The sequence below is a fragment of the Megalobrama amblycephala genome, linkage group LG18 (genome assembly GCF_018812025.1).
Source record: "Megalobrama amblycephala isolate DHTTF-2021 linkage group LG18, ASM1881202v1, whole genome shotgun sequence".
NCBI lineage: Eukaryota > Metazoa > Chordata > Actinopteri > Cypriniformes > Xenocyprididae > Megalobrama > Megalobrama amblycephala.
In genome coordinates this window covers 11,314,867-11,340,448 of record NC_063061.1, presented here as the reverse complement: position 1 = coordinate 11,340,448, position 25,582 = coordinate 11,314,867, and the positions used below count along the sequence as shown (strand labels likewise).

General features: G+C 36.3%; 2 protein-coding genes across 2 annotated transcripts in view; one reads left to right on the top strand and one right to left on the bottom strand.

The window, feature by feature from the left end:
• Positions 1-2,763: 2,763 nt before the first annotated feature.
• On the top strand, positions 2,764-9,085 carry rbmx2 (RNA binding motif protein X-linked 2). The gene is made up of 6 exons (XM_048167039.1): positions 2,764-2,884; positions 3,457-3,572; positions 4,653-4,704; positions 4,800-4,929; positions 6,150-6,336; positions 8,399-9,085. Exons 1-6 carry the CDS (start codon positions 2,880-2,882, stop codon positions 8,959-8,961), a joined length of 1,053 nt encoding a protein of 350 aa, XP_048022996.1. The 5' UTR covers positions 2,764-2,879; the 3' UTR covers positions 8,962-9,085.
• Positions 9,086-14,683: 5,598 nt separating this feature from the next.
• The window catches only part of siah2l (seven in absentia homolog 2 (Drosophila)-like), a 44,369-nt gene continuing 33,470 nt past the window's right edge, over positions 14,684-25,582 (bottom strand). The window contains exon 2 of the mRNA XM_048167040.1: positions 14,684-17,395. Coding sequence (XP_048022997.1) covers positions 16,844-17,395 — 552 coding nt within the window. The 3' untranslated portion in view covers positions 14,684-16,843. The remainder of the gene's footprint in view (positions 17,396-25,582) is intronic.

Genomic DNA, 25,582 nt, shown 5'->3' with positions numbered 1-25,582 from the left:
CAGTATGTTTTTGTCATTCATTATATATTCACAAATAAATGTAATTTTGGTGATACAGAAAAAAAATCTGTGGAAAAGGAAGTCCGGTTTACAGAAAGAGTATAATGAATTATTATACAAACTGAATGATTTTTTGTAGCAGCATTAGATTTTAGCTAACAAACATCTGCTAAAGAATTAAGACATTGTGCCCCCTCTGCACACAAAATGAAGAGGAAATAGAATAAATATAGCTGCGAGCAGCGATGGCGGGCCCAAGCCCGGTGGCACCGCCACCCCGGTGGCTTCAGGGCAACTGTGCACAGCGGGCAATAGGCACTTAAAACGGTTAAACATCAAAGGACTATGTCAAATTCACTCCACATTTACTGCACTACAAGGTGCCACTATAGAGCCCCTCCTCCCTGCCCATTTTCAAAGGATTACATGTGCCAAGTTTTAACATTATTCTGATGAATTTTGAAGCAAATCAGGTAAAAATAAGAGGGTGATCTCAATGTATGCTGAAAGTGACACATTTTCTGCTTCCAGTTGGTGGCGCTATTACTTTGAATCACAATAGTCACATCCATGTGATCAGCCTTGTACAACGAAGACTAAGCCGAAGTTTCATCAAAATCAATTAATGTATGCAGAAGTTATAACACTTTGTTTCCCTTTTCTTGCCATAAATTCGTTGCCTCGCCACGGCCAAACCGTTTGAGATATCCAAAATCCGTTTGCAATTAAACAACTTCAATGTGTTAGCAACAAGTTAAAAAAAGTTTGGTGTAAATTGGATAAACCCTGTAGGAGCAGTAGTATAAAATTCATAGCCTGTTTTTTCAAAAAATTAACATTCAAACCAAAATAGCTGACTTCCTGTTGGTCGGAGCTAATGAATGTAAATTAGAAAATTGTCCGGCTTGATGAGAACAATATGTGTACCGAGTTTGGTGATTGTAGGAAAAACTAACCCCCCCACTTTTGTCAAAAGGTGGCGCTACTGAGCCCCTCCACCACGCCCATTTCTATGGCTTTGTCCATGTCTACTGGTTGACAATATTGATGTGTGTGTCGAGTTTCATGCAATTTGAAGCATGTTAAGAGCCTCAAAAACACTCAAGAATATTATTACAGTTTGACCTGTTGCCATGGCAACAATATTTCAAATATCAAAAATCCTGTCATAGGTCTACATCTGCTGTGTATTGACATTACACTGATGAAGTTTGAAGCAAATCAGGTAAAAATAAGAGGGTGATCTCAAAACATTTCAAAAAGTGATACACTTCCTGCTGCCAGTTGGTGGCGCTATAACTTTGACTCACAATAGTCACATCCATGTGATCAGACTCCTATAACGAACACACTCGTGAAGTTTCATAAAGATCAATATATGTATGCAGACGTTATAACACATTTCCTGTTTCCTTTTTCTCGCCATAAATTCGTTGCCTCGCCACGGCCAAACCGTTCGAGATATCAAAAATCCCCTGGCAATTTTTAATCATCAGTGTCTTGACTTCATGCTGACCGAGTTTGGTGGCGATCGGATTAATCGTCTAGGAGGAGTATATCAAATTCCAGAGCATGCGTTTTTCAAACAACCCTTAATAGCTGACTTCCTGTTGGCGTGGTGTTTAACTTAGAGCACGAAAGTTGTTCGGCCCGATGAGGTCTATATGTGTACTGAGTTTCATACTAATACGTGCAAGCGTGTTTAATATATGGACCAAATTTTCAGACTTTTTTCAAGGGGGCGCTGTCGAGCCCCCCTGCCACGCCCGGGTACCAGCCTCTCCGGCGTCCTAATGGCCGCGGATTCCAATGTGTGTGCCAATTTTCAAGAGTTTTTGAGCATGTTAAGGCCCCCAAAAAGCCCCGGAAGACGGAAAAAAAAAAAAAAAAAAAAAAAAAAAAAAAAAAATAATAATAATAATCCTTAGAAGAACAAGAGGGCCCTGCGCGAATTTTCGCTTGGGCCCTAACTAACAATATTAATTTGATATTTTATTACAACATTTTTTTGTATCAAATTGGACGATTATTTGACAATTTGAAAATTACATTCTTTTTTAAGGATTTTCTGTTGACAAACACATAATTTTAGCAATAAGTAGTAAACATATTACTTTATATTCTAATTTAAGAATCGTTTGTATTTGTGTTGTATCCTTCTAGGTGGTTTCTCATCATTATTGTAAGCTTGCCCACTTGAGGTAATACCAGACTCTGAGCCCCTTTAATATATGTCTGGTTATAAGTCAATATTCTCTGTAAAAGTGATTTTGTGTAATGTTCATTGTGAGCACTATTCAGATACATTGCAAATACAATTTAATTGAATATATGTCTCTTCTTGTAGGCTATATCTAACATTGGTGGTAAAAAAAAAAAAGAAAAGAAAGAAACATGCTTAAATATCTTAATATTTACCAGATGATATTTTAATATTTGCTTTGGCTTTAGGACAATGACAAAATTAAAGGAAATTATTTAATACTGACCAAAACATGTTGTTTATTTTTGTACTCCTTTAAATTGTGTATAGGCTACTTATAACCTATGTAAAGGTTATGCATGTGTAGGCTATAGTGTTACGCCTACTAATGTCTTGGTGATGAAAAGCTTTTTACTATGCCAATAAAACTATCAGTGTATGCTTCATATGTTCATAAGTTCTTGAGCTGTAAAACTCGTTGCACGGTAGATTATGAAAAAAATACACTTTAAGTTACAAACACAATTAAAGCTGAAGGACAAAATCTGAGTTTAACTACAGTCAACTACATATCCCACAGTCCTTTTCATTAACCCGGAAAAAATAGTACTACGTACAAAATGCGAAACTCTCTAGTGGAACTAAATGCTTCCGGAGTGACTGCGGCTTCATCACAATGAAGTAAGTGATGCGTTGAAATTTTTCATTTAATTGAAATATCTCCCATAAATTTGTTGTCATATGTTTTTTTATATATTAGTCTAATATATTACTAGACCCCTCAGTCATGGAAAAAGGAAATGTAGCTAAAGGTGAAAGCTAAACAACTAGCCTCAGTTTTTGCAGCAGTAGCTAAAAGCTAGTAAAACATGGAAGTATAGCCTACTACTTTTTGTAGTCTCGATTCAATTATTCTTTTTAAAATAATTTATAGTACACTGACAAATAACAAGAAATTGTTACGACCACTCATTCGGCATACAGCGTGACAGTTATAACATAATTGGAGGATACCGTGTTACCATAAATGGATATTTGCGATAAAATGTTTGAATACAGTTGACATACTTTGAAGATTTTTTTCAAGTAGTCAAAAGTGATCCTAATTGAGGAATCATAAATAATTCTGATATCTTCACGCAGACACCACAAATGAATAATAAACATCATTAGAGACAATACATATTGTACTAAATGAGATACAATGTAAATATATGGTCATTATCTGTCTGCATATCTTTACTTCAATGTAGTCCGCTCACCAAAGTGAAACTCATCAATGAACTGAATGAAAAAGAGGCTGAACTGGGTGTCAAAGACAGTGTGTCCTGGCATTCAGTCTATAAAGACAGCGCCTGGGTCTTCATCGGTAAGTGACTGGTTAACACTATTAAATTATAACATTGTGGGGTTTTCAAACTACACACCAGGGGTTTTCAAACTAGGTGCCAAGGGAATGCTAGGGGGTCCATGGGAATGTTTAGTGTAAAAATAAATAAATAATTAAAAAAGATTAAACTATGATATTAAATAAATAAATAATTTCAGTAAAATGCAAAAGAAATTTGTAAAATAATAATATAATAATAATAAATAATAATAAATTGATTTAGAGAAAGAGAGTGTAAAAATAAATAATAAAAAAGATCAAACTATCATACTAAATAAATAAATAAATAATTTGAATAAAATACATAAAAATATAAAAATAATAAATAATAATAAATCTATTTTAAAGAAGGACTGTAAAAATGTAAAAATAAATAATAAAAATATCAAACTATTGTACTAAATAAATTATTTGAATAAAATACATAAAATGATTAAAATAATAAATAATAATGTTAATAAATAATATGTTGATTTAAATAAATTAATAGTACATCTAACCGTACACCTAACTGTACACTACTATAGTGTGTATAAAAACATAGTAACATAACACAGAAGCTAAATGTTTTCTAAATAACATATAATATAAATTTTTCTCAGTATAAATTGTCTTAGAAATGAAAATATATAGCTGCCTTTTAAATTTTAAGATGGGGGTCCCTCGCACCAGGATGGTCATATCAGGGTCTGTGGCAGAGGCAATGCCTCGTTTTAGGGCACTGTTGAAAATGCTCTCTGGATAGACTATATTTGCACACTGCCAGATGGTGGCAGCATTTACCTGTTTCACTAAACGTACTTCAGTAGACAATGGTATGATTGCAGTCTTTCTCTAGAAGACCAAGCTGGTACACTGTGCACAGTAATGCTGATTTGACCTTGTAAAATTAGAAAGTGATGTATATTAATTACTCACATTAATTTGCCAGACTAAAGAGAACAATTTCAAGAACTGCATAATATCTTCTTGTTTTATAAATTCTGTATTTATTTATAATTTATTTTAGGTAAATGCTGACCTGTTCAGCTTTGTATGTAAATATTTTGTAATCTGCAGGTGGATTTCCATATGAGCTGACAGAAGGAGACATCATCTGTGTTTTCTCTCAGTAAGTCCTAATTGCTCACATTTTAAACATCTTCTTGCAGTACTTATGTTTTTTTTTTCTTCTAGTGAAGCTTAATCCTCCTCTGTGCATCTCAGGTACGGAGAGATTGCCAACATCAACTTGGTGCGAGATAAGAAGACGGGCAAATCCAAAGGATTCTGCTTCCTGTGTTATGAAGATCAAAGGAGCACCATTTTGGCTGTGGATAACTTTAATGGAATCAAGGTGAAGGGCTTTCCCAGTCACTTGTTCATTTGTGTGTGTACTAATGGAATATTAATACTAATGGACTATTTATTGTTATTTATATAATTAAATAAGATTTTTTACTTTTTACATATTGCCACATATTACTTTTCTCTTTTTTTTTTGCATTTTTGACGTGTCATATATATATATATATATATATATATATACACACACACACAGTACAGTCCAAAAGTTTGGAACCACTAAGATTTTTAATGTTTTTAAAAGAAGTTTCGTCTCCTCACCAAGGCTACATTTATTTAATTAAAAATACAGTAAAAAACAGTAATATTGTGAAATATTATTACAATTTAAACTGTTTTCTATTTGAATATATCTCACAATGTTTAACTGTTTTCTATTTGAATATATCTCACAAAGTAATTTATTCCTGTGATGGCAAAGCTGAATTTTCAGCATCATTACTCCAGTCTTCAGTGTCACATGATCCTTCAGAAATCATTCTAATATGCTGATCTGCTGCTCAAGAAACATTTAATGTGTACAATTGTACAAAATATTTGTGTACAATATTTTTTTTCAGGATTATTTGATGAATAGAAAGTTCAAAAGAACAGTGTTTATCTGAAGTCTAATCTTTTGTAACATTATAAATGTCTTTACTGCCACTTTTGATTGATTTAATGCATCCTTGCTGAATAAAAGTATTCATTTCTTTAATTTCTTTTCAAAAAAATAAAAATAAAAATTCTTACTGACCCCAAACTTGAACGGTAGTGTATAATGCTACAGAAGCTTTGTATTTCAGATAAATTCTGTTCTTTTGAACTTTCTATTCATCAAGGAATCCTGAAAAAAAAAGTACACAACTGTTTTCAACATTGAAAATAATCATAAATGTTTATTGAGCAGCAAATCTGCATATTAGAATGATTTCTGAAGGATCATGTGACACTGAAGACTGGAGTAACGATGCTGAAAATTCAGCTTTGCATCACAGGAATAAATTACTTTGTCAAATATATTTAAATAGTACACAGTTATTTTAAATTGTAATAATATTTCACAATATTACTGTTTTTTTACTGTATTTTTAATTAAATAAATGTAGCCTTGGTGAGCAGACGAAACTTCTTTTAAAAACATTAAAAATCTTAGTGGTTTCAAACTTTTGGACTGTACTGTATATACATTTTTTTTTTTTTTTTTTTATTTATTGTTTTTCTGCTCTACAGATTAAGGGCCGAACCATACGTGTGGACCATGTTGCAAATTATCGACCACCAAAGGACACAGATGACATTGATGATATCACTAAACGTTTGCGAGAGGAGGGATGCGCTCCCAGTGTGCCCCCACCTTTCTCCTCTGAGTCAGAGTCTGAGGAAGATTATGCTGTACCTGTGAAAAAGCCAAAAAAAGGTAAGAAGAGGCTGTATCTGTTCAGTAAAAATGTTAGGGTGTAACGGTACACAAGCATGACGGTTCGGTACGTGCCTTGGTATTGAAGTCATGGTTTGGTACGGGTTCAGTACAGTAAGGGGGAGAAAAATAAACATAAAATTGCTTCTTTTTTCTTCTTTTTTTTTTATTAAACAGTGGTTTATTGAGCAAATTGTCTCTATTTAAATAAATCAATTATAATTAACATTTTCTTAAGGATAAAAACAGCAAATGCTGTAAACTATATACAGGGAGCCCTTTCTTGCACATTAATATTATATTAAAGGGTTAGTTCACCCAAAAATGAAAATTCTGTCATTTATTACTTACCCTCATGCCGTTCCACACCTGTAAGACCTTCGTTAATCTTCAGAACACAAATTAAGATATTTTAGTTGAAATCCAATAGCTCCGTGAGGCCTCCATAGGGAGCAATGGACACTTCCTCTCTCAAGATCCATAAAGCTACTAAAAACATATTTAAATCGGTTCATGTGAGTACAGTGGTTCAATATTAATATTATAAAGCGACGAGAATATTTTTGGAGTGCCAAAAAACAAAATAACGACTTATTTAGTGATGGCCGATTTCAAAACACTGCTTCATGAAGCATCGGAGCACAATGAATCAGTGTGTCGAATCATGATTCAGATCGCCTGTCAAACTGCCAATGGCTGAAATCACGTGACTTTGGCGCTCCGAACAGCAGATTCGACACACTGATTCATCTGTGCTCCGATGCTTCCTGAAGCATTGTTTTGAAATCGGCCATCACTAAATAAGTCGTTTTTTTTTTTTTTTTTGGCGCTCCAAAAATATTCTCGTTGCTTTATAATATTAATATTGAACCACTGTACTCACATGACCTGATTTAAATATGTTTTTAGTACCTTTATGGATCTTGAGAGAGGAAGTGTCCATTGCTCCCTATGGAGGCCTCACGGAGCTATCGGATTTCAACTAAAATATCTTAATTTGTGTTCGGAAGATTAATGAAGGTCTTATGGGTGTGGAACGGCATGAGGGTAAGTAATAAATGAATTTTCATTTTTGGGTGAACTAACCCTTTAAAGGTTACAATTAACAACAGAGCCTAAACTATTAAATTCAGTTGCTATTTATTTTTAGATATAATAATCAACACTCACAAAAAAAAAACAAAAAAAACAATTGCACATAAGGCAGGTTTTACATAACTTCTAAATCTAATTATAAATTTAATTTTCAATTATTTTTCTATTCCAATTTTTAAAAAATGATCATTTACATAGTCACTGTCATAACTTGTTTTCATGACAAATTTATTTAAACATATATTAAATAATTAAGACATTACTAACAGGTAAAGTAAATATAATGAATATAAGCTCTTATAGTATATAAATTTAGTGCTCCCCTCTACAGTTCATTTCTCTAGTGAACTAAAATGCTGTGGACACTAAATGATTTACCTGAGGTAAATGTAATGCTATGTGAGATATTATTCACAAGCTGTTTTATTGATGGCTTTCCATGGTTGAAACACTGGTTGAGAGATTACACGTAAACATATCTAATACATAGATCATTTGTTCTTCTTCTGCACTGTGGCGGTTAGCAAACAGCGTTGCATTACTCAATTGGAGTGTGGATTGCCTGTGACTGACTATATTCGTCATCTAACTTACTCCCCTAGTAAATGTAACTACAGTTGATTATTTCAAAAGGCAATTATTTATTTAATAAACCATTTTTACCATAAACTATAGTAAAAAATTTTTTTTTTACTAAAACCATTTTTACCATAAACCATTTTTTTTGTTGTTGTTTATTTAAAGGGTTAGTGCACCCAAAAAATAAAATTCTGTCATTAATTACTTGGTGGTTCAACATTATTGTTATGAAGTGACGAGAATACATTTTGTGTGCAAAGACAAAACAAAAATGACGACTTTATTCAACAATATCTTCTCTTCTGTGCCATTCTCGTACATTTTCATTTTTGGCTGAACTAACCCTTTAATAATTGATTGGCTAATTTTTAATATTGTTATACTTCAGATAAAAAGGAGAAGAAGAAAAAGAAGAAGGAGAAGAAAGAGAAGAAAAAGCTGCTAAAGGAAGAGAAACATGAGGCACGGACTGAGACGTCAGCGTCTTCCCCTGTCAAAGTGAAGAAGGAGAAGGAGGATACGGCATATGAGAAGTATGCTGTGAAAGGACTGGCAGGAAGCAGAAGGGACAGACCAGGACAAGATTCCAGGAATCCACAAGACAGAGCAGATGAGATGGACCGATTCAGAGATAGGTATGGAGGCGAGCGAGACAGGGATGGAGAAGAAGATAAAAAGACAGATAGAAACAGAGAGGACAAAAGACATGAAGACACTCGACAGCGAGACAGGGAGGGGGACAGAGAAAGAGACAGGGGAAGAAGGGGTGATAGAGAGAGAAATGGAGAACGAGAGAAGGAACGAGACGGAGAGCGTGAGAGAGAAAGGGAACCTGAAAGAGACCGGGAACGAGAGAGAGATAGAGACAGAAGGGAGCGAGACAGAGGTAATGACCGAGGGTTTGCCAAACACAGAGATCACAGTCGTGAAAGAGAACACAGGCGAAATTGAGCAGAGATAATAATTTAACTTTTTTTAATACAAATTTTGTTATTTGTTTGTTTGTTTTTTGTGTATACACCTCAGAAATGTAAATACATCTTTAGAATTTTTATTAAACATCTGTCTGGAATAATTAACTGTATAATGTCCACCTGGTATTACATTACATACACTCATTTGCAGTGTTGGGGATAGTCACTCTTTAAAAGTAATGCGTTACAATAATGTGTTACTCGCTAAAAAAGTAACTAATTACTTTCTTTTTATGGAAAGTGACACGTTACTTTTACATTACTTTTTCTCATTTGGGCTGGGCTTGTTTGTTTTTTTAATAACCTAAAAAAAGTTCTATTATGGGCAAATATAAATGCCCTTTCACACCACAAGTGAAAGCCTCAGGCTGAAGGAAATGCAAATTCACGCCTGTACAGTAGGGTGCAGCTCAAACAAACCTTTTAGCTGTGCTAGAATTCTGGATTGCAGAATAGGATGCAGCAGAGGAAAGTTCAACATTTTTACTTCAGCAATAAACCAAACCAAACAAACAAAAAGAAACAAATGTGATGTTTCTAAAGTGATTTTTGCTTATTAGTATGGAAATGAATTGGATCATCGAAGGTCAGCAGCAAAGACATTGGTTAATGATTAAATACATGAAGTATATTTGTGTTATTTAAAATGGTTACTTGAAAATAATTATTGCAGGTAATATTCTGAGTTTTTATTCATTTTGAGTAATACTGAATCTGTTTTTGTGCAAGTGAGATGAGTAAATGCTCACATTTAGTCTAGAACTACAATAACCATCATGTTCACACAGTGCACACAATGCCTCTGCACTTACTCATGATTTCTCTCAACATGAGGACAGGAGAGCTGTCAGTCAATACATGGGAAAACAAAGTAACTTACTGAAAAAGTAACTCATTTTGTTGTAAATTTAAAAGTAATGCATTACTTTACGTTACTTGTAATGCATTACACCCAACACAGTCGTTTGACAAATAAATAAACTTTATTTGAGTTTAAATGGTACAAAAACCAAAAATGTCTTGATGAACAGTGGAAACTGAATACTCCAAAATCAAGATGTTGCAGTCAAAGTACACCAATCATTATGGATTCAGCTGTATAACTATTAAAAGATATTTAGTTAAGGGCATGGAGCAAAAAAAAAAAAAAAAAAATCAGACCAAACAGATTTGCACATTACCCATTTATACCCGCTCAACAGGAAACCGCATTTCAGTGCTAATATTTCAAATTATCGCTATAGCCACGTCATAGCCACATATTCAATAACCTAGCAAGAGAGGATAAAACAGAACTACACAAATATACTTTGAATAGATAAATACACAAAATTTATTAGTAATAAACTCTGAGTTAGGAATGTGGGTTGTTGCGGTGAATAGCTTATCTAAGAATAAAAAAAAGCCAAAGAATTCCAGCATTTTTTTCTTGTCCATAATAATTGCTTTCGGTAGCATAACACCAAACAGTTAGCACAGCTTTTTATACCATAAATTAAGAAAATCACTCTTACATGAGTTACTGCGAGTCAAATATGAAAAATCCACAATTGGTCAATCAGGATGTATTGCAGATGTGACTCCTTAGACATGTTCGGTCACAGACACTAAACATTCAAGTCAATACTTAAGGTTAAAGGTCAAATGTTTGTTTGCACTGAACTCCTTTCACTCCCGTGAGATGTCCCTCCTTTCAGTGCTCACTCACTAGAGTACATCCGCACTCATGTAAAGAATGCACTCATGTGGGTGTTGTTGTTCATTCAGTTAAAATTCGACAAGCAAATAAACTGTGTTGTAAGAGCCATCTTTTCTATCTTTTAGTGACCTAGAGACAGGTATTCATGCCTTCATTTCAACAAGGCTTGATTATTGCAATGCTCTATATGCTGGTAATAACCAGTTTTCCCTATCACGTTTGCAACTGGTTCAAAATGCTGCGGCTCGCTTCTTAATGTGGAAGAAAAAGCGTGAGCATATCACCCCTATTTTGGCACACTTACATTGGCTACCAGTCAAATTCAGAATTGATTACAAGGTTTTAGTTTTTGTATTTAAAGCCTTGCACAGTCTGGCTCCAGTTTATATATCAGACCTTATTTGTCCGTACTCTACTCGAAGATCTGGTAAATCATCCTCTGACAAACTATTAACCGTCCCATTGTCTCGCTTGAAATCTAAAGGTGATAAAGCCTTTTCTATATTTCCCTCTAAGCTGTGGAATTCACCACTGCTATCTGTTAGGTTATCCTCCTTTCTATCTGTATTTAAGTCATCTGTATTTAAGTAGTCTCAGGCCTATTCATAATTTTGGATAGTTAGTCTTAGTGAGTTAAATTCTTAGTCCTGATCTTTATTTGGTTTTATGGTTTAAATTGATTAAAATTTTTATACTTTGTATTTTTTGTATGACTGTTATCTTTTTTATTGTGATATTGTGAAGCACCTTGGTCAGCATTAATGTTGTTTTAAGGTGCTATATAAATAAAAGTGACCTTGACCTACATCATCAACCCTGGTTTGAATAAACTATCAAAAATTAAAGAGGAAAAATGCTTAAAAAAATAAACAGCTGCCATACGACAATAGGTTTTTGGATGTAGCAGTCTTTTGTAGTTGTACGTGGCCTCGTTATTGACAATTTAGCCAGTCTCACCGTATTTCCCAAACTAAATCATGTAAATTATTTACCATAAGAATGTTCTTTCATTACTTTATCAGTGTAACATAATAGTTAAATGAACAGGTCAACAGCAAAGCATTAGGTTTCTGCAGCAACACTATTCATTATGGTAAATTAAATTTGAACAACCTCTAACAACAATAAAAGTAGAATTTGGTGATAAAGTGAGTCTAATATATTACAGTAACAATTATTGAAATGGTTGTGGTTTCTGTGACATATAGTGTCCTCCACAAATATTGGCACCCTTAATAAATATGAGCAAAGGCGGCTGTGAAAATAAATCTGCATTGTTTATCTTTTTGATCTTTCATTCAAAAAATTCACAAAATTCTAACCTTTCATTGAAGGAAAAGAATTGAAAATGGGTGGAAAAGCTCTTTATGAAATAAATGTTTTTCTCTAGTTCATGTTGGCCACAATTATTGGCACCCAATTATTGCAATGTCCTTTTCCCAAGATAACAGCTCTGAGTCTTCTATAATGCCTGATGAGTTTGGAGAACACCTGGGTAGAGATCAGAGACCATTCCTCCATACAGAATCTCTCCAGATCCTTCAGATTCCAGCTCCATGTTGGTGCTTCTTCTCTTCAGTTCACTCCACTCATTTTCTTTAGGTTTCAGGTCAGGGAACTGGGATGGCCATGGCAGAAGCTTCATTTCGTGCTCAGTGACACATTTTTGTGTTGGTTTTGATGTTTGTTTTGGATCATTGTCCTGATGGACGATCCAACCACTGCCCATTATTGGATTTCTAGCAGAAGTGGTCAGGTTTTGATTTTTTATCTGTTAGTATTTGATAGAATCCATGATGCCATGTATCTGAACAAGATATCCAGGACCTCCAGCAGAAAAATAGGCTCACAGCATTAAAGATCCAGCAGCATATTTAACCGTGGACATGGGGTACTTTTTATCCATGTGTGCACCAAACCCATCTGGTGGGTTTGCTGCCAAAAAGCTATTTTTTTTTTGTTTCATCTTACCACAGAATCCGGTCCCATTTGAAGTTCCAGTCTTGTCTGACAACTGAATATGCTGGAGTTTGTTTTTGGATGTGCAAAGGATTTTTCTTGAAACCCTCCCGAACAACTTGTGGGGATGTAGGTGCTGTTTGATAATTTTTTTAGGCTTTCTGAGACTCAAGACTCAACTAATTTCTGCAATTCTCCAGCTGTGATCCTTGGAGAGTCTTTGTCCACTCAAACTCTCCTCCTCACCGCACATTAGGACGATTTAGACATACGTCCTCTTCCAGGCAGATTGTAAGATGTAACATTTTTAGTTGATTGAACCTTCTTAATTATTTCCCTGATGGTGGAAATGGGGATTTTCAATGTGTTAGCTTTTTTCTTAAACCCATTTTCTATTTTGTGAAGCTCAACGATCTTTTGCTGCACATCAGAACTATATTATTTGTTTTTTTCTCATTGTGATGAATGATTAAGGGGATTTGGCCTTGTGTTTACACATATTTGTACTCCTGTGGAACAGGAAGTCATGGCTGCACAATTTCATGCTCCTAGTCACCCTCGTGTGCTAAAAATGTAAATGTGAATGGGAATATACTTAGATATATATACTTATACTTATACTTATATATTTTACTCAGAAGAATTTCTAGGGATGCCAATAATTGTGGCAAACGTATTGGAGAAAAACATTTATTTCATAATGAGCTTTTTCCCCCATTTTCAATTCTTTTCCTTCAATGAAAGGTTAGCATTTTGTGAATTTTTTGAATGAAAGATCAAAAAGATAAACAATGCAAAAATTTTTTCACAGCCACATTTGCTCATATTTACTAAAGGTGCCAATATTTGTGGAGGGCACTGTATGTGCCTCCATCCAATCAAAAACTGATGGTTATAACTAAAGTCCCTGCCCAAAAAATATTTCATTTTTTTGATAATCCGTTTCACCCGGATTTACGTCACAATATGAAAAAACAAAAACCCTGTCGCTACTTCTGTTTTATCTCAAATTTAACCTTCTGTTTATCTATTCTATATTGTTTTTCCTAGCATAATGCATTTGAAATTATGCATTTTCATATGTGATGGATCTGTAGACTCACATGTGCTAGTATCTTTATCACTGGGTTGGCACAGGAAACGGGATGAAGCTCATCATTTCATCGCCATGCATGTTAAGTATTCTAGTGCTTGATGGGAACTTGTTTATTCTCAAGTTCATTAGGATGTGGTGCTCAATATTGATCGTGATGGCTTGATTGTGAGGCATGGCACACAGCTTGGGAAACCACCTGGTCGCTTCATTAAAATGTATTTATTCAGTTTTGGGTTCACTTTGGTGTAGGGGAGTCTGAAATGCCATGGGAGATAAACAGATGGCTGGTAGTCTATTTTGACTTGGTATGTTTTGTCTCTGTCTTGGAGCTACAACAAGCTACAACTGGTGGGTTGTCACATCAGAATTAAGATGACTGAATATATCTGTATTATTTGAAAATCCAAACAGATTAGGTTATATGTGTAAATTAAACATGGTTAGTTTTTCCTATTACAAGCCGTAGGAGTTACGCCACCCAGACTCAGGCCTCCAAGCTTCTTTCAGGGCTTGTGATCTACATGCAGGTACTCCATCCTGTTGAACACACATTTGCTATGTATGCAGAACTTAAAATAATGGAAGTGCTACAGTCACCATCCATTTGGTTCAACAGCATAATTTTTTATAGATCTTTAGAGGAATGATCCATGTCCTGTAAATACTTTGACAAATTCACTGATTTTGATCTCCGTCATCTACAAAATGTCAAAATAGGATTTTAGACTAATCAAAAAAATGTACAAGAATTTTCTACTAGGAATGAAGGAGCTAGATTTCACATTAGCATATTTAGTTACCATGACAACTGCATGTAGTGAGCACAAAAGCATGGGGGATGAGAGTCTGTCCACACGTCTGAGCGGAGACACTGACCACATGAGCACACTTTCATCTCCTATGGGTCTATATTCATCAACAAAACAGAATACATTTACTACAACAGATTTATAAAACATTTAATTTACATTTTTAAATTATTTTTTTCCAGAGAGAATGAAATAGGAGACAGATAAAGCTGAAGGTGTGAAGTTGTGCAGCAAACTTGGGATCTCTTCACAGAACCACCCACATTCAGGGATATCTATGCTCTTCCTGCACAGACATCTCCAAAGTCATCAGAGGTATTTGATAAGAGGCTGGGTTCCATACTTGAACAGTTTAAGTGAAATTGTTACTGCAGCAGGTTTTGGGGGCAAAGTAGGACGACCTATGAATGTGCCATGTCCTTCCCACTCATAATGCCACTTTGTAAATTTAAGTCTCTTTCAAGACACTGGAGGTTTGGAGCATAGTGACCTGAACCTGACACACTTGAGTCCTAGAAGAAGGCAGACTCTAAAAGATTAAGTTTGTATACAAGTAAGGCATTGTGGGTTCATTGACCAAAGGGGAGAGTGAGGAATTGCTCAGATCTTAGTGGGTTTTTAAAAGAGTAAACAAAACTTCTGTCTAGACTAAATCATTTTAAAGAGACTTAACAATAACAACAAATATCAACAAAACTAAACTTGTTTATATATTTACAAAAGCTTTCCTTAATCTTACAGATTACCTTGAAAATAAAGAAAGAAAAGTACAATGACAACAAAACCAGTCAAATGCGAACACTTAATCAACGGGAAAATAACAGATTGTTGTTTGTGCGCAGGCTAAATCTTTTACATACAGTCATTGGAGACAAGACAATGTACGCAAAGGTGGAACACCTATATTAAAGGAATAGTTCATTAAAAATGAAAATTCTGTCATCATTTTCCCATTGTTTGAAATGCGTATATATTTTCTCTACCCCATGGAACACAAAAGGAGTCATCTAGGTAAATGTGCAAGCTGTTCTTTTTCATACAATGAAAGTTAAAGGCATGGTTTTCAGTGTAAAATAACTCATGTTTCAGTCACTCCTCACACAAAGCTATGGCTTGAGAAGACTTGCAATATAATTTTGTAAAGTTGTATGGACTACATGTATGGTGCTTTTTTGCCATTTTTGGAGCTTGGCAACCCCTGGTCTCCATCCACGTACATTGTACTGAAAGAGAACAGCTGAGATATTCTGCTAAACTTCTGCTTTGGTGTTCCACAAAAAGTGTTACAAAACAAAATGAGGGTAAGTAAATATTGACAGATTTATCAATGGTAGGTCAACTATTCATTTAAAAATCAAGCATCATGTACAAATATATCTAGGAATATTATTATGTGGCATTAGATCATGGGTAACATAAAATTTGAACAGGTTGGCTATAGTTCTGTGTTTTCACATAGCTGAAGATGTTGAATCTGTGTTGATTACAAACCAGTTCTCTCCTCTGGGTAAGTTTTAACAAAGGACCATAAAATAACAAACTTTCAGAATTGTCCTCATCTACGTCTTGCAACATTGAAGACAGATATAGTTTAAAAAACAAAACAAAAAACAAAACAAAACAAAAAACAGGTAAGATTCTTGCCTTACAAACATGGTGGCTCTGTAGTCATTTTTTGCAAGTGAATTTTATTTCCACCATGCACACCATCTCCACCATGGGTACAGCCATTATACAACCATGAAATTCAGAGGATTACCATTTACATTGTCATGGTTCCACTCAATATCCCAAGAGGAAAACCAAAGTTGTCAGTGCAGTTTTTGTACACATAGGTTTTCTGAGGCAAATGTTACACATTCATGCCTAGACTCTTCCCAATTTAGCATTTTGATTCTGTGAAGCTAGATTCACTTGTAAAGTTCCTGTGGATTTTGGGCCGGACAATAAATGTGGTCATCCACACCTGAACTTTACTGTAGGTGTAATCAGAAGTTTCTGAAGGTTGAGGTGTTTGAATCCTTGGGGTGTACAAGAGAAAATCTCAATTGCACTTAGACTGACTGCCAACACCTGCACACTCCCCTCTTTATCTTGAGAAGAACACCTGCCATCTATCTACCATACTAACCTACAAGTGAATCTTGAAAGTCTGCGTTGGTTTAGCAAATGACTCTTGAACAGAAATATACAAAATGTATACATCTCCAAACTGTTGCCTTCAGAATCTGCAGTCTGATAGGGAGCAGAGGTTGTCCAAGGTTTGGATTACTAGAAAAAGCCTAACGCTGCCACCTCAGCACATGGAGATGGTCACGTTGATACCCAGATTGCCATTGTCTGCAAACAGGTGGGCAATAGAGGTATCAAATACAAGACAGTCACTGTTCATGATGGCTGCTGCTACACCATCGTGGATTGAGCGTGGCGTGGCCTCCCACGTGAGCCGCCTACGGTTGCCGTTCAACTCGAGGCGGTAAGCAAAGTTCTCTGCTTGCTTTCGCGTGCCAATGAGCAGCACGATTGCAAAGAATTGCTGGTGTCCCTCGTATTTCTCCTGCTTCTCTAGAACCAGCATGAAGTGGTGGCCAAAACATGACTGCATCATGACCCAGTCCACAGCCCCGGGTAGGTTGATATCCGTGGCCAGAAAGACAATGTCCTCGCCTTGTAAGGTGGTAATGGATTTGTGGGCATGCATGAGATGTGGCATGACGGCCTCCAGGGAGCCCTGCCATTTACAGGAGGCCCCCGGGCATGGGCAGGTGTATGGGCGAAACTCGCACACTTCTTCGTGTTCTGGCTTCTCACTGTGGTGAAGGGACAGCAGACATCCAGCCGAGGCATACTGCAGGGGGGGGAAAAAGAGATTAATGAAAAGCTTGCATGAGCACTGGTACAAAAAAGTGAGAGTGAAGAGAGTTTGGATCAAGAGTGCTCGGGTAAGTAATGGGAAAACACTGACAGAGTAGCAGGAATGGTGAGTGGGAGGCTGAGAAATGGTGAGAGAACAAAGAAAAAAAAAGAAAAAGTAGGATAAGGGGATTTCAGGAGGGCAGGTGAAGGACACATGAGATAGGGAATTATATATAGGTAGGGTAAAGAAGGAACTAGGCCATGTGTTGAGATACGTCAGTATCATTTGAAGCAAATCCATAAATTACATAGAGTGATCCGTCTGTTCGTGTGTGTACTAATGTGTCAAGCTGTGACAACCCTCTCATTTTTTTATGCACATGTCCATGCAGTTTGGGAAAATAAGTGGGACGGATTGTGTTGCTTGAAGATGAATAGCACAGCAAGGCTCTCTCTTTGATTATCTCAGGAAGAGAATATAAATGAAGGTCAAATATGGATGTTCCCCCGATCTGCTCACTTTACTAGAAATGTGCACACTGCATGACTTTCATTGCACACTCTAAAACCAACATTTATCTCCCTGACTGGCCTACTGGATTGGACTTGCATCAACAAAAGGTGAAATCCCACAATAACCTGATAAATGCCCTTTTCTGGGAATTTCATCAGCTTAGCAGAGCTGCAATAAAGACAAGGTATTCAACTCAAATTATGGGTAAAGGTTTAGAATTCGACAAAAAAAAAAAAAAAAAAAAAAGTGAGCCCATAGACAAAGCAACAAAGAAAATCCTTGAATGAATAGGCAGGAAAAAGACTGGTTTTCTGACAAAAAGCAAGCTCATTTATGTCTAGACCGAGAAGAACTAAGACCAAGTCAAAATTTAAGCACACAAACTAAAAGAAATGAATCTTTTTTTCACTTTTCATTTTTAAAGCATTATCTGATTCTTTAGTCTGAAAATCCATGTAAACTTTATAAATTATTTTTAAATCCTTGAACCACAGAACAATCCGTTTCTATTAAGTTAGTGCAAGGCTGGAGGTTTGGGTGTTCAGCCCACTCAACGCCCCCCAAGGGTGTGCTTCAATATCTGCCAAATTAATTATTAATCTGGTGGTAAGTCACTGGCTGCCTAGCAAAAATCAATGAGTGACAGCTGTTATCCAGTGGTCCAGAAGGCCCCAGAGGCCATAACTGCCTTAAAACACTTGACATTTATTGTCAAAAGCCGTTAAGAAGCAGCTGGGAGAAAGAATCATTTTATCTCCTTCACGTAACACTAGGTTTTCCAAACTGTCTTTCATTAGGACATGGCCTGTGTCCAAATACCCTCAAATTCTTTAAGCTAATCCTTCCTCATTTCCCAGCCTTTCTTTTACAAATCAAACAATCTGACTTCTGAAGGTGTTGAAGTTTGTGTGTCCCATCTCTTCCCTCCCAATCAGACAGACAGTTATCCTCTTATCCACCTTTTTAATGAGAGAATGACAGGATTTTAAGCGGTAATCCTAGGGCCGTACGGTGGAGATAAAGCCCTTTTTTTTTTTTCAGGAGCCTGTTGGAGCTGAGGGTATTAGCATATCTGGTAGGAAGGAACAGTATCAAGTGTTTGTTTAGGGCACACTGTTGAGTATGTGTGTATTCAGAACCCTCAGTCATTACTATACCTGATTCCAGCTGTGAACTTCTCAAAACAACCCAGTATATTCACTTACCTTGCATTGATTAGACCCTACAGCAAATACATTAACTGTGCGTTTCAAGAACGCATCTGAACATCATGTACTAATATGCCCAGAATTATTTATATATATATATATATATATATATATATATATATATATATATATATATATATATATATATATATATATATATATATATATATATATATAAGCGGAGGAATGACATACAAACAAATTTGCCACTGGCTGCAAATTAAATTCTTCACCTTCCTACCCTCATTCACTTTGATTAAAACTTTGAATTTATCACCAGCGTACATTGCTCTAGAGACCTGATAAAATAATAAATGAAGTGCTCTCTTTCTGGTACACCCTTTGACGCTCTGCCAATTTAGCCCTGTGGAGACACACAGACCCTGGGCTGGGAGCTTAGCTACTGAATTATTTACACATTTCCACATTTAAGTTGCAAATTATATCTTGCCACTTTAGCCAAAAGGGGAAGTCATTTGATATGCTCATTTTGATAAATGACAATGAATTTTGACAATCTATTAATTAGTTTTGTTGTGTGTTGAAATGAAAATGTATTTCAAAATCAACAATTTAACAGCAAATCAGAACACAAAATGGGCATGTAAGTGTCACACTGGTTTCGATCTTACCCTAGGCTAAAATGATCAATTTTCAAAACAATTTTAAACACGTTGTGCTAAAAGTACTGTTAAGCTCAAGGGTACCTTTCCTTTTACCAATTGACTGCCTCTGCCTACATTGTTGACAGTTGGGAAGCGCTGGGTAGCCTCATTTCAAGAAACTATTGATGTTTCCCATACACCTATTCAGAGCAAATGAATGAGAGGCAGGCTTATCTTTCCTCCATTAACAAGCAGGAAGACCTTGAGTTGCCATCACTGAAGTGTCAGTTAAAAAACGATGGCGTCTCCACATTCAGATCCCCAGAGACGGAACCCAGGACAGACAAGATGGCATCATTACCATCATTATCTTTTCCCCTCTCCCTCAAGGACAGCATATGAACGCATATGATATGGCAAGAGAAAGCGTTCTTGAGACCAAGAAAGGCCACCATCATCTTGGTCCCCTCTTATAAGACACCATGTCTGCACATGACCTCATCACTGCTGGGAAGCAGCCAGTCCCAGCTTATAATTAGAATCATGTCTGTGGGGGCCTTCAAATAGCCCAAACGAAAGGCCTGTGCATCAGGCACAGAGAAATCTGATTTCTCCTGATCAGTGGCAAGCCGTCGCACCCACTTCAGCCACTGCAATGGAAGCCCAGACACTCGCTTTCCCACTCTGGAATCAATAGCAATTTAGTTAAAAGTTTCAAAGCTGAAATCGGCCCTGTGAAGGCCAGAGTAATTAGGTTAAAGGGGGGAGGGGAGTTCTTGCTTGCAGTCTTGCACAGTTCTTCAATTACATTATTGTTTTTACGGAGCAATTAGTGTAATTTGTCTGTATGAAAGACATGGAATCTGAGCCTTCTGTACTCTAGGATGACATTTTAGTGCTATATTAAAACAAAAACAAAAAAGTCAATGTTTTGAGAATAATTTCATAAAAGGCCTTTTTACAAAAAATAAATAACATCTAGTTAAAAAAGCATGGTGATGGTTTTAGTACATTAAGCCTTTTACTTTTTTATAATGTCTACTTTGGGGCTATTTTTTGTGATTTTGTCATTAAATGATGACTTTAATTTCATGTTTTATGACAAAACATTGCCAAGTATTCTATTAATATTATACTATTATGAAAGTATTCTCAAAGCATGATTTTATTCCTGTAAACGGTGCAACTTTATTCCCGTAGGGGGCGCGACTTCATTCCCAATTCCCATAACATTCATATATTCCTGAAATTGTCCTGTAATTTTTGGTTTCCTCTACAAGTAAAGCATGGGCTTACTGCCAGCTGACACATATGGAAAGAAGTAAAATAAGTGTAATATATTCCTGCAGCAAACAGCAAATGAACAAGTACCACAAATACATAATATCTAAGAAAACAACAACAACAAAAAAAACAATAATATATTGAACAATGATCTTCACAAGTAATACTCACCTTGCTCCCTGGAAGTGGCTTGGTATGACAAACTGGTCGATTTGTGCCCGTGACACAAACACCTCGTTGTCGTGGCCAACCGAGCAGGCACCGCAACTGGGACAAATCCCTCAGGAGAGGGAAACAGGAGGCCGGGCACAACATCACCTCAATACAATAATACCCAAGTCTGTTTTGAGACCGTTTGCCCCGTCAGATAAAATTAGGCTAGACTAGCTTCAGCTCAAGCTTCAGTATCCAAAAATCAACCTGAAGTAATGCTCAACATAAACAAGCATTCTCTTCATTCACATATAGACAGTATAAAATCTAAATCTTAAGAATCTCACTATTAATGCAAAAAAAAAAAATGTCTTCGAAATTGTGTGGAATGAAACTACTGACCTACTAAGAGTCAAGGAGGTAAACTGAACACGCTGTACTCTCTCACTCAAGCGAAAACAACGTTCCCCTGAGTACATTTGAACAAGTCCAAGTGTGTATGGAAGCACAGAGTTATTATATTGAATGTCTCCCCGTTTACCTCCGATTCTGACAAGGATGATTGTGTGTCCTGAAGGACACTGCCAAAACACAAGTCTTGTGGACCCGTTAGAAGTCTGCTGGCTGACAAATGCACATAATAGTAAAGCCAAACAAACAATCTATTGATTCAAAACATACACCATGGACTGCATTGTCCCCTCACATGACCAGAAAGAGACCAACACTGTGATTCAGTAGCTGTACAGAAACTGTCATTGTCAAAACACCTCAATCCCAATTTAAATTCTGTTCTCATTCCATGCTGATGCAAAAACACGCTTTCCTCTCTGTTCCCAATTCTGGACGCAGGTCAAATCAGACGAGACAGGTTAGTTCTTTGCAAAAGCTTCCAGAATACGCCTCAAAAACATCTACGAACCACAGCATCCTGTTAAAATTGATCAGCCCCAATAAAAGGCATTTAAACACAGTCAGTGATCGCAGGTGAGATGTTGTACCGCCAGGAAAGCATCAACCTCTTCTCATATTGTGGAAGATCCTACAAATATAGCTGGCCAAAAGACTGATCTCTGCAAAACAATCTTTTCTCCTTCCTTCCTTTCTTTCTTCTCTCTGTTGTTGCTGCGCTCCGGAGGGTGACAACTCAGCAGAGCTGCGGACGCGGAAAAACATTCTGGACTGCAGCACTGGCAGCACGCTTGCACACGACGGGAGGGGGTGGGGGAGGGGGAGGAGGAGGTGGTGGTGTGTGTGTGTGTGTGTGTGTGTGTGTGTGTGTGTGTGTGTGTGTGTGTGTGTGTGTGTGTGTGTGTGTGTGTGTGTGTGTGTGTGTGTGTGTAGAGGGGTTCTCACCTCCCCATTCCTCTGCTTGTGTTTTTTTTCTCTCATGCCTGTAGCACAGCCATTTGGGGACTTCAAGCAGAACGTAATCTACAGGTCTTTCATGTTAGATTTAGGCTCATCTATTCCCCTGCGGCACTTTGAAGGGCAGACGTATAAACATTCATATACACTTGTGAGTGAGCGAGCCATCAGGGAAAAAGATGATTATAAATGATTTATGAATATCAAAATAAATATTAAAAAAATAGTTTGTTTTTATGTTATGAAAGTCTGTGCTCACTAAGGCTACAATTATTTGATCAAAAATACAGTAAAATAGTAATATTGTGAAAATGTATTGCAAATTAAAAAACTTTTTTTATTTGAATATATTTTAAACTGTAATTTATTCCTGCAATGGCAAAGCTGAATCTTCAGCATCATTACTCCAGTTTTCAGTGTCACATGATCATTCAGAAATCAACGGATCCAAAAAACAAAAACAAAAAACCCCTCACGGTTTGGATCATATTACAGTTTTCGGGTCACGGATTGTTCCCTTAAGACATAACCGACTGGGTATATGAGAATACTTGCCGAAATGGGTATTTTGACATAATTTTGTGTGTATGTGTACATTCAAGTGCAAGGAGATGCAAAAGAGGAATTAATTCAGTGTTCACAGCTGTACACACAGATAACAGCGCACACGTACTGAATTGAGTTCTTTTTCTTCTCTTCTTGCATTAGAAAGGTTTAAAAATTGCTTGAATGTGTAAACTGGCAAGACAAAATGTGCAAACGATAAACTTTTACTCTATGATGGTTAAACTTTGCAATAAATCCATGAATCACATGCGTGCCGAACTGTGGGGCCTGGTCCATACGGATCACAGAACAATGGCCTCCAGACAATTGAAGGTCAAAATTACAGTTTCAGTGCAGCTTCAAAGGGCTTTAAACGATACCAGACGAGGACTAAGGGTCTTATCTAGCGAAACGATCGGTCATTTTCGGAAAAAATACAACTGTATAAGCTTTATAAACACAAATTATCGCCTTGCACGTGCTTCCGCTTTCCGTATTCTTCAAAAAGCTTACGCCGTATGTCCTATGCCTTCCCTATTCTACTTACAGAAAAAAAGTGAAACTGGCACCACGTTCGTTCCGTAAGTTGAATAGGGAAGGCGTAGGACATACAGCGTAAGCTTTTTGAAGAATACAGAAAGCGGAAGCATGTGCAAGGCGATCATTTGTGTTTATAAAGCATATAAACACAAATGTCCTCGTCTGGTATCGTTTAAAGCCCTTTGAAGCTGCAGTGAAACTGTAATTTTGACCTTCAACCATCTGGAGGCCACTGAAGTCCACTACAAGGAGAATAATCCTGTAATGTTTTCATCAAAAACCTTCATTTCCTTTGACTGACGAAAGAAAGACATGAACATCTTGGATGACATGGTGAGTAAATTATCAGGAAAATTTTATTTGAAAGTGGACTAATCCTTTAAAACAGTTAATGTGACTACAGTGATTTAACCTTAATGCTATGAAGCAACAAGAATAATTTTTGTGCAAAAAAATTAAAAATAAAATAACGACTTTATTCAACAATATCTAGTGATGGGCGATTTCAAAACACTGCTTCATGAAGCTTTGAAGCTTTATGAATCTTTTGTTTCGAATCAGTGGTTCAGAGCACGTATCAAACTGACAAAGTCACGTGATTTCAATAAATAAAGCTTCGTTACATCATAAGTGTTTCGAAATTTCAGTGGTTCACCACTGGGGAACGTGACTTTGGCAGTTTGATACACGCTCCGAACCACTGACTCGAAACAAGATTCATAAAGCTGTGAAGCTTCATGTAGTGTTTTGAAATCACCCATCACTAGATATTGTTGAATAAAGTCATTATTTATTTAGCACAAAAGGTATTCTCGTTGCTTCATAACATTAAAATTAAACCACTGTAGTCACATGAACTGTTTTAAATATGTTTCAGTAGCTTTCTGGGCATTGAAAGTGTTAAATGTCTTGCTGTCAATGCAGGCCTCACTGAGCCATCGGATTTTATGAAAAATATCTTAATTTGTGTTCCGAAGATGAACGAAGGTCTTACGGATGTGGAATAACACAAGGGTGAGTAATTAAATGACAGAATTTTCATTTTTAGGTGAAATATTAATTTATATTTACTAAAATATTTGAAAGCTTGTGAAGTACATTTCAACAGTGCTAAGTTTTAATCCTGTTATACTTATGAAAGAAAAAACAAGACTGGCCTACTTTCATCTATAAACTAAGGATGAAAGAAATCACCTTGTCAATGATTCATTCATGAAAATGTTTTCATGATTTTTAAATCAAAATATGTTATAACTAGGCCTTCCAGAAAAATGACAGACTTCTCTTTAGTGATGTTTGCTAGACTTCTCTAATCATTTTGTCATTTCCACTCCTTTCTTATAATCGACTGCAAGCTCACATTCAGATCTGCTTCCATATAATCCACAACCGATGGATAGATCCAGGTCCCCAATCCTTCCTTATGATTTTTTTTTCGAAAATCTGTTAATATCCACAATAAATGCTAATATTAAACTGTCAAAACAATTATGAAATATATTGCAAATAAATTGCCTCAACACTAATTCTGTATATTCCACACGTGTTTGTGTGTTTGCCTATAAATAAATCACACCATGCATTGGGTTTTTCTTTAGGCACAGTTGGCTTGCTGACTATGACTTCTTCTCACCGCTCCAGCATTTTGAATTTTTTCACCATTGTCCATTTCCCTTTTCATCATTCTCTTCCCTTCTAGGCCCTCCTTTGACCTCCTGCAATAGCGTTTCAGATTAAACTAGATGTATCCACACATCTGTGTGCCTGGAAGTCTGTGGATCTAGCCATCACTACCACAGGTTTTATTTACATTCATGCACAAGGTGACAGACAATCTGTCTCATTGCATTCTACTCATTTTTACCCCCTTTCACTTTCTGGGTGAGTGCCCTCACACACGCACACACTCACATAAGGCTCATACCTCTTGGCTTCCCCGCTTTGGAAAAAGCCGCCTATTT